At 41.1% G+C, this 15,368-nt stretch overlaps 1 protein-coding gene across 1 annotated transcript in view; it reads right to left on the reverse strand.

Annotated features, from left to right (window-relative positions):
• EPG5 (ectopic P-granules 5 autophagy tethering factor) overlaps nucleotides 1–15,368 on the reverse strand; it is a 52,911-nt gene that overhangs the window by 26,026 nt on the left and 11,517 nt on the right. Inside the window, exons 11-22 of the mRNA XM_059491974.1 lie at nucleotides 15,075–15,232; nucleotides 11,461–11,615; nucleotides 10,757–10,897; nucleotides 10,399–10,563; nucleotides 9,013–9,135; nucleotides 6,959–7,221; nucleotides 4,957–5,097; nucleotides 4,413–4,557; nucleotides 3,400–3,597; nucleotides 2,565–2,675; nucleotides 1,633–1,752; nucleotides 64–230 (exon numbers count right to left, since the gene is read on the reverse strand). Coding sequence (XP_059347957.1) covers nucleotides 64–230; nucleotides 1,633–1,752; nucleotides 2,565–2,675; nucleotides 3,400–3,597; nucleotides 4,413–4,557; nucleotides 4,957–5,097; nucleotides 6,959–7,221; nucleotides 9,013–9,135; nucleotides 10,399–10,563; nucleotides 10,757–10,897; nucleotides 11,461–11,615; nucleotides 15,075–15,232 — 1,887 coding nt within the window. The remainder of the gene's footprint in view (nucleotides 1–63; nucleotides 231–1,632; nucleotides 1,753–2,564; nucleotides 2,676–3,399; nucleotides 3,598–4,412; nucleotides 4,558–4,956; nucleotides 5,098–6,958; nucleotides 7,222–9,012; nucleotides 9,136–10,398; nucleotides 10,564–10,756; nucleotides 10,898–11,460; nucleotides 11,616–15,074; nucleotides 15,233–15,368) is intronic.

Below are 15,368 nucleotides of genomic sequence, written 5' to 3' on the forward strand. Positions count from 1 at the left end.
TGACTCTCGCTTGCTGTGCACTTTATTAGCGCTTGATAATCTTCTGGAGCAGGTCAGACTCACCCATACTGTGGTCCTGGTCGGTGAAGGTACAGGAGGAAGAATTTCTGCCAGACCAGTGGCATGAGAGGGTGATCTGCAGGGGTAGCAAGGGCCTGGTGAGCCCAGCGGTAAATCATGAGCCTCTGGAGGGAAGGGACGATGGGCAGCTTCAGCTGGGCCTGGGCTTTCTGCAGAAACAACATTTCCACACAAGTGTGGTGCTGTAACAGGCTGTCACGGGTTAACTGAGCAGATCAACACAGCGTGAACACTTGGTAATTACAGAGGAGAAAGCTCTGGAAGCAGTCACACATCTGTTACAGGCCTTGAAGGATGAGCTGCCCATCCCACAGTCATGCTGGAGAGCAGAACTACATCTCTGGTGCTTACAAACCCCCAGCGTGATGGCTCTGGCACAAGGCAAACATATGGGCCCTGGTGTTAATTACAGTTAATTACTGTTCTTCCTCACAGAAGTAGGTGTCCTGGTTTAGATCTCCAGCATGCTACTTTTAGCTTTTTCCAGATTACATTCAATACAGCTCTAGTGAAAATTCAAAATGCACAGTATAACTAATGTGAAGAAGGAACACAGAAGCAAAAGCAGAACAAAATCAAAGCAAACTATGAGTAGCAGTATCCCATCTTAGCAATACCACAAATCCACTAAACCATTAAACAGTCTCACCCCAAGCTCCCCTGGACTGTGCCTGAAGCAGGGGAATGGGAGGCTTTTCTGAGTTTCCTGGCACTTCCTCATCCCCTACACCAAACCTCTTTTCCACACACTGCCCACATTCTTTTTGTTTTCCAGCTAAATCAAGACATGCAAGCCAAAGAACAAATGCTCTCCAGACCAGCTCCAAGGATGCAAGGCATGTACTTGACATGGCCAAGAAAACCTATTTTTACAGGACCACCTCCTTTATTGAAATACACTGAAACAGCTGAGATGAAGGATGTGCCAAAAGTCACACTTTGAGAATGGTCAGCTCTGGTTCCCACTTGCTTCTCTCCAGAATTTCTAACTGAATTTGGGTAAGGAAGCTGGAAAAGGCTGCAATGTAGCCTGAAGTACAGCTCATTAAGTGCCCTGTTAAGGGAGAGACCTAAATAGTTTTGAAAGCCTTGAAAAATAATTCAGAAAGCAGAGAAAAGCAAAGGCCAGTCTTCTGAACAATTCAGGTCATCTGAGAAATCATCTGTTTGAAACACAAGACACATTTTCCCACCTGAAAAATAAGCACTCCCCATATCAGGGGTATAGAATAAACGCACTGAAGGTTGTGAGGCATTAGGTGATTCAGACAATTATGCAAAAGCACAAATTAGTTTTCTGTAAATATTGATATAGTAAAATCAGGTATTTCCATTGTAGCTTTTAAATGTAAAAGAACTCAAATACACTCAAAATGTCAATGAAAATTTCCTTGCAGTATATTTTTTCCTGCACAGCCAACTAAAGCATTATTTATAAATTTATCCTGGTAAGGAAGCAGTACATAAGAAAAAAAATAAATTATACAAGAGAACACTTTTCTCCAGCAGTTCTCTCTAATTTTAATGAAAAGAGATGACCAGCTCTCTCACCTTCAAAGCCTGATCAGGAGTTAAAGCATTGATAACCAGCTCCCCCTCCACAACTCTGCGAAGTTGTGAATCTTCTTCAAATATTGATTCCATATTTAACACTGTCCATGCAAACCAGACCTGGACAACACAGAAATGACAAAAACATTGATAACAAAATGGCAGGGGGCAGGATCAGGAAGCTTGATGATTTCTTAAGAGGAGTAAGTGTTTGACGGATTCTCATTGCAGAGTTGCAAAAGGCACTATCACATCTCAACAACAAAACTCCTTCATCCTTAAATTCAAACTTCCCCTTTGTACAATTTTGGGAAAGAAGGGGAAAAGTAGACAAATCTGACAGAATCACCCAGGGAACTCTGGAGGAAACAACCTTCTCAAACTCAGTAAAATAAGATCTCTCCTCTTCCACCTGCACTACACATCTCTGTCTGGGGTACTGCAAGGTTTTTTTTTCCCTTTGTGCTTGAATAAGGAACTCACATAAACAGAGAGAAACTAACTCAAATTCAAAATATTTATCAGATAAAGACTGACCTGAAACCAAAATCAGGCTTTACAGATTTTGTCTTGTTAAACAGATCAAGAGCAATAGTAGATTAGAAGAAAATGTAACTAATAAATCCTATTATATGAATTTTTGGATGCAGATTAGACAAACTCTGGGACAGGAAGAAAAAGTGACCAAGAGAGAAAACTGAAAAAAACAAAACAAAACAAAACAAACAAAAAACAAAACAAAACAAAAAAAAAAAAAAAAAAAAAAAAAAACACACCCAAAAAGGAAAAAAAGCACACACAAAAAACCCCAAACAAAACTAAGCAAAAAAACCCACCAAAAAAAAAACAAAAACCAGCAACACAACAGCCCAGAACAAAACCTAGACCAGTATGCTGCTTTTCCCCTCACAAAACACCATCATGGCAGTCACCTGAGAGGAGTTGGCACTGCTCTCCACAAAGGACGGTGTGACATTGCCTGCCACGATCCAGCTGACCAGTGAAGACAGCATTCCCTTGTCACAGTGATAGCCCAAAGCATTCTGCACAGAAGCAGAAAACATTTGGGTTTTTTTCATGACCAGGTGATTTAGAAGCTACAAGTGGATCACTCAATTTTTATCCAGGTTCCTTTCCACCTCCTGTTGCTACTTTGCAACCTCAGCTCAGCCAGGCACCACTGAAATGCCTGCTTGGACTTTCTATTTCAGTGAAAAAATCCTGTTGCAGTAACTGACTCTGGCTTTTTCAGGAGAGGGAACTCCATTTTTGTCCTAAACACTCCATCAAAGATTTGAAATGCAAAGAAGACAAAAAACAATACAAGTCATATGAAATTAAAACTCTGTTCCAAACTGGTTTTAGTAGTAATTATTATCATTATTATTAAAGTATCAGACATTTCATTAATCTTGACCCACTCAAGAAAAAAAATTTCTTGAGCAACTCAGAAAAAAAACAGATGACTCCATTCATCACTCATCATCATGACTGGCTGCTCAGAGAAGCTGTGGCTTCTCACATCCCTGGAGGTGCTGAAAAACAGTTTGGACAGAGCTTGGAGCAACCTGGGATAGTGGAAAGTGTCCCTGGAGAGTGGAACCGGATGGGCTTTAAAGCTCCCTCCCAACCCAAACCACCCCAGGACTTCACAGTAATTCTTGCTGCACTTCAGCAAAATTCATTCCCATCAAAATCCGACTGTGCAACACATGAGCTGACCATTTACCCAGGAGCCACAGCAAAACACCAGAGCTCTCTATTTACCTTGTGCTGCTGGTAAAGCAGCTTTTGCACACAGTCCTCCTGGCTGTACTGGAAGGCAGCTTTGCACAGGTCATCCAGCAGGCAGAGCGTGGCGCGGTCCCTGTGCCACAGCTGCTGGCTGGTGAGCACCTGCACCCAGAACTCCAGGACTGCAGCTGGCCCCACGCCATTCGGACGGTCACTTAGGAAAATGTGAGTCTGGCAAATTAAAGGGGAAAACTGGTCAACAGATCGCAGCCTTGAGTAAAGCTTTAGAATTTACTGAGGACTGTTTGATCTGCTTGAGGCTGTAAAGCTATCCTTAAATTAAAATAATTTACAACAACACTCTCTACACCCAAGTAAGGACAGCTTTGTCATCTTCAGCCTCCAAACTTCTGCAGATTCTGAAGCCTGGAGAGCAGAGGATCTTGTGCATTCAGCAAAAACAGACACGGAAGCCTTAAGCAGGACACCTGCAGGCATAAACAGCACCTATTTCCAAAGTCCAGGCTGCTGTTCCTGCAGAAGGCCTTCCCAGAGTAGGTCTGTTTCCACTATCCCTCTCTAATGTTAAAGGGCCTTGGGTTTTGACCTCTCTGCATTAAAAAAAAACACCACTGCTCACTAACTCAAGAACATTTTTCCACTCCAGAGCCCTAAATTAATGGTAAAAAGCAGAACTTGCAAACATTAATATCTCTGCTGCATTCCTCAAATAACACAGACAAGAAAGGAGTGCTGCATTTTACATTTCCTTTTTTAAACAGTTTTGACCTGGTATGGGAAAATGAATTTTCCAAGAAGTCTGAAAGGTAAATATTGTTGTTAGTGTCACATGCATTGCCAGATTTAGACAAGTTTAACCAGGAGCATTTCAAGAAACCAAACCCAACAACCAATGCTTGATACAGAGTACTCTGTGACTGAACTGCTAGGTTCAGTATGTTTTCTAACCTTTAACACTAACTCAGTCAAATAAGCTTGGTTTTAAACACTCTCTCCCCCCTTTCTTTTTTAAATAATCTTCTTACCTGTATCATACTACTGAGCAGCTTAACATTTTCTCCATAGTTCACTCCTGTCAAGTGCTGTGTCACTTTGTGGGTAACCTGCTGGGTCACCCCTTGAGGGACTCCACTGTCCAGATGAAGGAACAGTTCCACATAAGATAAAAACCTAGGGATGTCAACAAATGAAATTAAAATACCTCTTATTCCATATTAAACAGAAAGCCTACATCTAGAGAATTTAAAATCAGTTCAACATCCTCAGTGAGACACATACAGAAAGGCTTTGATTCACAACCACAATGCAGATTTAATTGCTCCAGTTCAGCCATACACTGGGCACAGTATGAACATTTCACACCAGCCTGTAATTCAAGGCAGCTCATCAGAAATAAATACCAGTTCTTGAACTACATCAACACACAAACCTTACTCAGGATTTGTCTGGGAGACTGTCAAGTGTCTAAATCAGAAGATCATTATTGACTTTTACTGCAACTATGAATAAATTAGGCAAACGAATGTATAAAATTTAAAAATTAACATATTATGAACATATAATGCTTACTGTTCATTCTTCAGGAGGTAATACTGGCAAGAGTAAAACAAGGGTAAAATTTTATCCAGCACGTGGACTACTGTTCTCAGATGTTGAGACTGGACTAGTACACCCAAAAGAGGGATCCCTTCAGCACAGAATTTCTCGATGCTGTCAGAAAACAAACCAAAAAAAATTTAAGAAAAACACATTCACTATCAGCAGAAAGGAAGACAAGGTGTTGATTTAATTTTTATTAACTGAGATGTAAATATATTCAGAACTTTACACTTTATCTTTGAAAATCTAAATAGCTAAATACAGAGGATTTTTCTTCAGTGTAGGAATCATTCAATAGCTGACAGATTTGCTGAGTATTGCCTTCTCAAATATTTACTAAGTATCTCCTTTCTTCACAAATCCCTTTCTGGGGATCAGTGTCCCATCTTCCAAAAATCACTAGAGATGCAAGTCTTCATCAAGTTTCTATCACTTTAAACTCACTATTTTTGCCTAACTTGGACAATTCACCTCCTTCTCCAGGGAAAAGAGCCAAAGGCCAAACAGAGAAGGTTCACAGAAACAGACTAAAGAGGTTCTTTGGTTTTTTATTTCATAGTCAAAGTTCTGGGAAAATTTCCACTCTCAACCCAAAATACCTTAATATCAATCCCAGACTATTCCAGCGCTTTAAAGTATCTGTGGCATAATCTTATTGTGAAGCAATGAGAAGATTATGAAGCAATGATTCTTCTCCTTCCTTGGGGAAGGAGAAGAAAGGCCAGATAATTTTTCCTTAAAAGAGTAACATAGTATTATACATTAAAAACAAGTTAGTGGAAATATTGAATAACACAGCACAAAACCAAAGGGATCAGAGACTCAGGGAAAAGAGTTCTGGTGAGAACTGATCAAATTCTGTGTGACTCAGTATGTCAGACAGGAACATTTGATTACATCCAAAAGCCTTACCAGCTTACAAACCAGCTAGAAGCACTGGAGATGACTCCGTTGGAACACAGTCAGGGCTAAGAGGTTCACTGCTCTTATAATGCCTTTTATTCACCATTCCCAGAGTGAGTGGGCTTTTTCTCCTCACTGCTTTCTGAATGCAGTGCTGCCCTGATAAAAGAAATTACCTCTACAACAACCCTTTCAGTAAGTGTGGTTCAGTCTTACTCCTGTCCAGAGAAATTACTATTAAGCCCCAGTTTAAGTATTATTTCTTATGACTGAATCCTAAAGTGCAGAAGGCAAAAAAAGTTCTATTAGCAAAATAAAGGAAATAGCAGGTTGTTTGAAAGAATTCAAGAATAATTTCTTCACAAAAAAAGGATTATTAAGCACTGGAACAGGCTGTCCAGGGAACCCTGGAGGTATCCAAGGAATGATGTGGCACTCAGTGCTCTGGGTTGGGTGACAAGGTGGGGACTGGTCACAGGTTGGACTCGATGACCTTGGAGGTCTTTCCCAACCTAAACAATTCTGGGATTCTGTGAAACTGCTATCACAGAATCACAGAAAGTTGGGGCTGGAAAAGACCTTGAGATTATCCAGTCCAAACCCCTCCAAGGCAGGGTCACCCAGAGCAGAAGACAAAGGAATGAGTCCAGGTGGGTTTGGAATGTCTCCAGAAAGGGAGAATCCAAGTTCCATGGGCAGTTGCTAAGTATTTTTAGTATTTGTAATTGTTCTGGTGGCTGTTCCAGGGCTCTGCTATCCTCAGCATACATAAGTTCCTCCCCATGTTGAATGAAACTGCTTGTGTTCTAGTTGTGGCTATTGCTTGCTGAAAAGAGTCCAGCACCATCCTCTGGACACCTGCCTTTGAGATGTTTGTCTGCATTAATGAGATCCCCTTTTGGTCTTCTCCAGACTGCCCAGGATCAGCTCCTCCTAAGAGAGACGACAAGCTGCTCGATGCCTTGCATCACAAGCCCTTTACTCTTTAAACAGGCACAAAGCTGTTAACAAGGGATGCTGCTCAGTCCCTGGGGCCACCCACCCGAGGCAAACACCCCAAAAGCCTCACCTGTGTCCCAGGGTGGTCATTGCCAGTGCCAGGTAGCAGCCGATGGGGACGTTTGCCTTGACAGCCTTGAGCAGGGGGTGCAGCGTGACCGACTCGGCCGCGTCCAGCGCGGTGTCGCACACGGGGACAGCGGCCAGCCCGCTCTGCTGCACCCCACGGTCGTTCCTGTGCAGCTTCAGCCTCAGAACCAAACTCCAGGCCCACTGATTGAAGGAGGTCTCTGGGGTTTCCCCGTAGCGAACGATGCTGGCCAGGTAGGAGACCTGGAACAGAGCAGCAGCAATGAGAGGAAGCGCAGCCATGACACAGCACGTGTGGCACTGGACTGGGATTTGGTCCTTGGAAGGGGAACTGGATGATCTTTGGGGTCCCTTCCAACCCAAACCTCCTAGCAGTAGACCAACAGCAATTACTAGACATACCATGTAGTTTATCTAAACAGTCCCCTCCTATAGCCTCAATTTCTACCTCACTCTCCTTCCCCCATCCCTTTAATTAAAGGCTATCAACTTACACTGTCTGCTTAAATTTTTCCAAGCTATATACTGACCTTGAATTAAATTTTAATTCTAATACTGGAAAAAAAGAAAAACAAACACAAGCTTCAATAATGTTTAAAACATTTAAGACTGCTGGTGAAAGGAAACCGAAAAATTCATGCAAAGATATTATCTGTCAATGAAAAGCCTAAAACCTGGCAGGCTTTCCTTAGAAAAAAGCCTGTATGTGGATAGGCAGAGTCACATGTGTATGAGCCCACTGTCACAAAGACCATGTCTAGATCACAAGGAATTATAAATCTCTGGAGAAAAAAATATGTACATGTTCTGACAGAGCAGTGCAAACAGCAGAGCTGGAGGGCAATGCAGATATTTCATCCTCTCTGAGTAGGGTACAAGAAAGCACTATTTTCTCTCAAATTCTAGTTATGGGCTCATGCAAGTCAGGACTGATTCACCAGCACAAGTGGCAACTAGGGCTGACACTGGCTTAAAAAAGAGAACTCATCTGGCTGGCACAAGACAACAAACCATGGGTAAGTGCAAAGGAGCAAGTCAGAACAGAGCAGAGACAATAAAGAACATTTGGAGTGTGGGAAGAAAAGGCTGGGGAGAAAAACACAGAGGAGGAGAAAACACTGTACAAAAAATACTGAGAAGACAAAGCCCATCAAAACCTCTTGGACTGAATATCCAACACAGGGATTTTTTAACTTTGATCTTTTTATGCTTCCATTTACACTCTGTAACTTGGAGCTATCCCCTCCTGAATCCAGTGTGCTGTAAAATCAATTTAATAAATGTCTGTGGTGTGTTCAGGTCACATAACATTGCCCACTGCTGAAAAGCTTCAAAAGGGATTAACACTTGAGTCATCAAATAAGAGCTGGAGTGAGTTCTCTTATGCTCACCAGTAATGAGAAATAGCCTTTCTATTTTATAGTAAGTACTGTCTACCTCTGCGTGAGTAAAGCAGGAGCAGTTTGTGACTATTCACAAACCTGCAAGTGGGTCAAAATTAAAATGTCCATTTCAAGAAAGATGGAGAGAGACAAGAGCATGGAGTGACAGGACAAGGGGGAATGGCTTCAAACTGAGAGAGAGTAGATTCAGATCTGATACTAGGAAGAAATTCTTTCCTGGCAGGGTGGGCAGGCCCTGGCCCAGGATGCCCAGAGCAGCTGTGGCTGCCCCTGGATCCCTGGCAGTGTCCCAGGCCAGGTTGGAAGGAGTTTGGAGCAACCTGGGACAATGGAAGGTGTCCCTGCCCATCACAGGCGGTGGGACTGGATGTTCTTTAAGGTCTCTTCTACCCAAACCATTCTATAATTCTCTGAATCTCACACAGTTGCTCAACAGAAGCCTAACTGAATTTTTTAAATAGTTCTGTGGGTGCAGACAACACTGAGTGTTGGTATGTTACAAAACTGTAGTTGGATAAAGAACAACTTTTAAAAGAATAAAAAAAAAAAGTGAAAACAAGGTCTTGCCCTGCAACTTTTCCCATTTACAGCCATCTATAAGTTACTCCTTGTAAGTAAGAAGAAAGGATACCTGTTTTATGCTTTCAGAAAGCAGCCCAGCATATGGCTTTTGGGAGAGATATTTCTGATATGCTTCCAGGACCATCAATGCAACTTCAGAATGGACAGCTGGATCCAGGTGAAGAGTATTCTGCTAAAAACAGTGTCAGAACACGAAACCTTGGGTCATTTAAGAGGTCTCTACAGCTGGTCTCTACTCAGCTGCACCACAGAGAAATAAATCCCAGTCTTTTTCTGGCTGTTCAAATTTATTATTGCAATATCTAGGCATAAATATTGCCCAGTGGAAAAAATTCAGCTCAATGTTAAAGAGTACCAGGCTCACACTGGGCAATACATAGCCCAACAACTAGATTATTTTTTAAAAGGCATCATAACATTCACCTTCCACATGCATTTTATGAACATATGATAATTAATCCAAAAATCCAGAGATGCCATTTTAAATTAGATAATACAGACACTTGAACTCTCGCCTTTAAAAACAAAACCAAATCCCATTCACCATGGTTTTGGTATGAAAACACAGCAGTTCCTCCATCAATTGCCATAGTAAAGAACCATTTTCCCCCACATCAGAGGGTACAGACATGGCATTAGTATTGCACAGCAAAGAATTCTGTTCATTTTCCCTAACATTCATTTTTATTCACATGTCTACAAGAAAGAGGGAGAAAAAAGTGAGTCTATAGTCATGTACAACCATCAACAAGGCAAAGAGAAGAGTTCAGCATGACCAAATGCACAGAATGCAATGCTGAACTAAATCACTGAACACAGGCAACATTATTCCCCCAATCTATTTCTGTTTTTCTCTGAAATAGCATTCACTCTCAATTATATCCTGAACTCACAAAGCTCTTGGAGCAACCCAATATTATGGAATATTTCCCCATCATTTAAATGATGCTCAGAGTTTTGAAATGTCTCATTTCAATCATTATTTTTCTTGCACAGTGAAAAACACATCTAGATACCAACTAGATGCAAACTACAGTCACACCAGTTTCCTCAACATTTTTGGAAGAGTCCTCTATTTCTGCTAAAAGCATTTGCTTTTAAAAAGCATTGATTTTTAAAATGCTAAAAGCATTTTAATCATGTGATTAATAAAAAATTGTCTGTCAGCTATTTCCTCCTTTGGAGAGGGAAAAATCCCTGCTTAAATTTCTCTTTTAAACTCAGCTGAAGCACTATAAGAAGCAGCACAAGCAAATCTTCAGGCTTCAGTGTTATAAAATTATTATGACATTCCCATTTTGTGCCATTAGGTGTACACACATAATATAAAAAGCATGCAATTAACTGTTTTCAAATTCTGCTCTACTCCCAAGTTGAGTTAAACTTTTGCTCTGAAAAGGTGAGAAGGTTCAAGGCTCCTGTTCTCAATACCTACATGCTCACCAAGTCCCCAGTTCAGCCCTTCCAAGATAATGCAAGCCAGTTTATTCTCCACTGCTGTCAGGCTGTAGTTTAACAACCAGTCACGGATCAGGGCTATCTCGGATGAAGAAGGCCTCCACAGGTACAGGGGCAGTTCTTTAAACAGATATAAAGAAACCTTTGAGGAAAGAGAGCAGAAAGTGCACATCAGTACTCAGCACACAACAGTAATCAGCTATTTCAAAGGGAGGTATGACCAAAAACCCCACAGAGGGCTCTTTAACACATCCGTTCATAACAACCTGGTATGGCCTCTAGGTTTAACAGGGTGTCTGATTTGAATTATTTAAATTATAGACATCAGCACTTACCATGCCCACCTTCTCAATGGTCTCTCTAATCCGATCCAGCAGTACAGAAATGATCTGTGTGTGGATGCTGGCAATGGCTCCCAAGAGTTCCCGACCAACCTTGGAGAATGTCTCCCTTGTGGAAAGACTAACATAGGACACCTGAGAAGATGAGCAGGGAGAAGTTATTGCTTCTGGCTGACCTCCACTAACATGGAAATAAAATGTCTTTTGGAAAACAAATTGCTCTTGGGCATGGCAGACAAAGTTGATAAATGCCCATATGGAAAGTGAAACTGATTGCCCTAGAAGAACAGGAAAGTTCTGTGTCACACTGCCAAAATAATGTCCAAAACTAAACACAGGAACTACACAGCCACAGGCATTACAGAAAAGAAAAAATCCCACCAAAAACTATAGAAAAAACACCACATAAGGAATTCCAGAGCTACAAGTTAGGCCTGCATGAGAAAAATGAAACAAAAGAAATGTATTTTTATTTATTTGTTTCATTCTGGCTTCGCTTACAGAAAAGCTGTTCTTTTTCCCAGAAAAAACAAGTACTTCAGGTAATTTTAATTCACGGCTTTTTTAAAAAGCAGCACTTTTTTTTAATTCCATGAAAGAACAAACTACAGAAGCCATGAAAGTTTCACACCTTCCACTGCTACAAATAAAAAGAGCATTTTCATTCTTTTCCTGAATGGACCAGTAATGTTACTCACCTCATATATCTCCAAAACAACGATTTTGATAAAATCCTCATCAACATCAGCCCTTTTGGTTTGTGCCATCTGAGCAAATGTGGTGAGCAGACAAATTTTTTCTGAGCAGTTCATTGACTGGAGATACTTTTCAAACTGTGCAAGGTGCTCTGGATCTAGAAAAAAAAAAGTCAAATGAAAAAAAACATGTTTAAAGTGCAGTAGGACACACATCAGCAGCATTTATATAGTTATTCACTCAAAATCCCAGAGAAGTGATCTGTGGAGACCATTCCATGCCAATTACAAATAAAAATTCTGCAAGTATGTAGCCCCAGGTCTTGATTACACCCAGAGCTATAAAGAAAGGCCAGTCTGAGCTTCCCAAATACAATACAAGAAAAAACACTGGATGTTTGGAATCCATCTCTGAAAACAGAACTGAACCTGCACAGGCAGGAAGGCTAAGATATATTTTCATTCAAATTCAAAGCAAGTTTCCTCTTCAAACCCAGAAGAGATATTAATAAAAGCAAATAAACATTCCATTCCTCAGGGTGTGGGACAACAGGAAGGTAATGATACAAAGGAACCTGTACAGGGCTTTGAAATGTTTTGGGGGTTTTTTGTTTCTTCCAAACAACTTGAAATAGAGTCTGTGCAGCAAAACAAGCACTAGAAGCAGCATTTACACTGTAAAAAGTTTTGCAGAGTGAAATACCTTCTCTGACCCACAACATGCCAACAGACACTGCTTACAGTGATTTTGTCATAGCAGCTGAACATAAAAAAAAAATCCATTGTGCACACAGCTACCTAACCTGGACATGCATGTGCTCAGCATGCTTGTGATCAAACACGTGCACTTAGGTTACATTCTATTTTAAGGGCTTTCAAGAATTTTGCAACTGTACTCCAACCTGAGAAGGTCAGGCCTGTACAGCAAAACAGCTCATGGAACAGCATGCTAGAGGATTGTGCAATTTCAGAAAACAGCTTCTTCCAAACAGTAGGAGAAACCACACTGCTGATAGATACAGCAGGCAAACAGGGGGTGCCTCATGCACTCACCTCCATTTCCTAGTGCTATTTTTTATCCTTAATGCAGAAGTTACAGAAAACTCTGTTTCCCCTTGTACTTTAGGGTTTGGTTTTTGTTTTTTTTAATGTGATGCAGAAGGACATTAAAAATGACCACATCATTACTGCGTCTAAAGGCACAGCAGGATGACGGTGAGGAAGGAGAAGGGGTGAGCTGACTTCAAACCCACACCAAGGCATAGCAAGGGACTGAAGATGGGGACAAGGAATAAGGAAGCAGAGAGACTCCCCCTAAATCCTGTCCTCTCATAGTGGAGAAGTAACATCTTCACCATCAACTTGGTACTTGACCCTATTCCTTTCCTCTAATCACACTACAACTCAAATACATGATGCCCTAAAAATCAAACTTCTCAAACCTTGTTACTGGCAGCAAGGAAACTGTGACAACAAATAAAATCATAGTATCCTTGGATTAAAGGGATATTAAATATTACTAGATTAAAATCCCTGCCATGGGCAGGGATGCCACTCACTACAATAGCAACCATGCTCCTGATGCCTTAGGATTTTAGCTTTTATGTTTTTCATATATTTGTAATCCTGCAATTCTTTAGTTTATAACCCTAAACTCCATATAAAGTTAGCTACTGATTTCCCATTTCCATCAGACAAAACAATTCCTCTCTAGGCCTGGGAATCAAGGGATTATGGCAATCAACCTTACTGCCTCAGACCCTGAGAAAAGTAAACAAAAACGAGTTGGGGGAGAGCAAACTTGTGGTAAATGCCTTCGTTACCTGAAGCTGCAATTGGAACATTAACCCCCAATACGCAAATGGACCAAACTTATAATGAAAACCCATGACTCCTTGCCATGTGTTTTTGTACAAAAACACCATATTTTGGGTGCAGCCTCTGGGGGTCTTTGTCTGCCCAAAATGTACCTGAAGGCCCTTCAATAAATATAACTGCTTTTTATTCCCTTAATTTTGTCTGGCCTCTGTTTTTAGGTAATGCCAAAAATGCATTACTCCCACCCCCTATGCACTTAATGCCTAAAGCTTCCATCAATTACAAAGGTTTGCTCCACCTGCAGATTCACCACCCTTTTCTCAAGCTTAATTTGGGAGAGGAAATCACTAAAAAACCAAGAGAATGTTAATGTCATGGTCTTCCAGGGTAAAAATTACAGGAAATTAGGCATTAATTGGTTAGTGTCCTTTGAAAGAAAACATTTCAGAAGATTAGATGGATTTCACTGGAAGAACTGTTGATATTCCCTGTCTAGGTCTAGACACTGGTGGAAAACAGCATTATGCTGACAGAACTCACTAAGGAGAATGAAGAGGATAAAGAAATCCTGAATCAGCATACCAGGGACTTTGAAACATAAAAGTTAGCTAGAAGCAAAACAATGCCTGAAAAAGACAATTATACTTTAAAAAATCTGATAATTATATTAAAAAAAAATTGTTATTGCAACCCTTAACAGACACAGTAAAAATTTTCTAGCAAAACCAAAAATAAAGATGTTCTACTGACACAGTGTAACAGTCACTGTTTTGGCTGGGAAGTGCTTATCAGATGAGCACCTCATCCAGTGCACACAACTCCAATCTTGGTATCTCTCTCCCTTTCTGTGTAAATCACCTTAAATGTTACCGAGATTGCACAGAGTCAAAATACTCAGTAACCTCTCAGAATCACCATTTCCTCCTGCTTCTCCACCAAGACTGGGTACATGGGGTAACAGCTACCTGGTATACCAGCCAGCTGAGAAGTAAAACTGACAAAAATGAGATCTGCTCTCCCTGAAGACAGCAAAGAAGCTGTAAAGCAGGGAGCAGTAAACTGTTTGTTTACCTGGCCCCCTGTCAATCAAGTCCTGAAATATTATCCATTAATGCAGCAGCAGAGGGAAACTAGCATTCCAGCTGGCCTCTAAATAGTTCTGCTATGGCTGAAGACACCACGTTCACTGTGCAGATCAACATGGGACAAAAGGCAAGAGGAAATAAAAATAAAGTGTGCGATGAGGACAAGAAATGCATGAAAAGAAGGCTTGAGATAAAGGAAATATAGGTGAGGATGATAAACAGTCTCCCACAATGTGAGTTACTAAAGCCAAAATTAGCAAAAAAGGAGGACTCTAAAACTATCAGCAGCTCAACAGTCAGTCACCAAAAAAAAAAAAAAAAAAAAATCCCAACAAATTTAAAAATTGCCACACCAACCCTAAGTGATACAGAAGTCTGTACTTTAGGATTTAAGCCTCACTCTCCAAATACTGTTGAAGGTCAAGATGGGAAGTCATACAAGAATACACAAGAGGTACCTCCTGCATGTCACTCCTGCAGCTCTGAGGCAGGCACAGAGAAAACCAGGACAGGAAATCTATCAGTTGCTGTTAAATGACAATTTGGGCAAACAGGTACTGGAAAACCATGAGCTGCCCAAGACATTTCAGCAGCCACAGGACCAGTCATGCTGCCAAGGGTGCATTTAACAATGCAGCTGCAAAGAGTTAAACCCACAGCTGATGCAGCAGCAGCTGAATGGATTAGAATTGGTTCTGTGTGGGGGAATTTTACCTTTGAGTCTCTGCTTGTAGTCAGCAGGTTGAAGAGTAGAGCAGAGCTGCTCCAGGTGCTCGTTCTCAGCACAGTGCATGACAAAGAAGAGCCTCCAAAGCATGCTGCTGGACAAGGTTCCATAAGGCATCTCAGACATGAACAGCCAGACTCCCAACCTGTTGGATTTGAAGAGGCACTTAGGAACAGCTCCACCCTGATAAATCCCAGCATTTGCAAAGGAGACATCTCTGGCCCACACCTCTGCTATGTAGCAGAATAAGGAATATGAAGATGTGTATCAGCACCTCAGAT

Source organism: Ammospiza nelsoni, chromosome Z (genome assembly GCF_027579445.1).
Source record: "Ammospiza nelsoni isolate bAmmNel1 chromosome Z, bAmmNel1.pri, whole genome shotgun sequence".
Lineage (NCBI taxonomy): Eukaryota > Metazoa > Chordata > Aves > Passeriformes > Passerellidae > Ammospiza > Ammospiza nelsoni.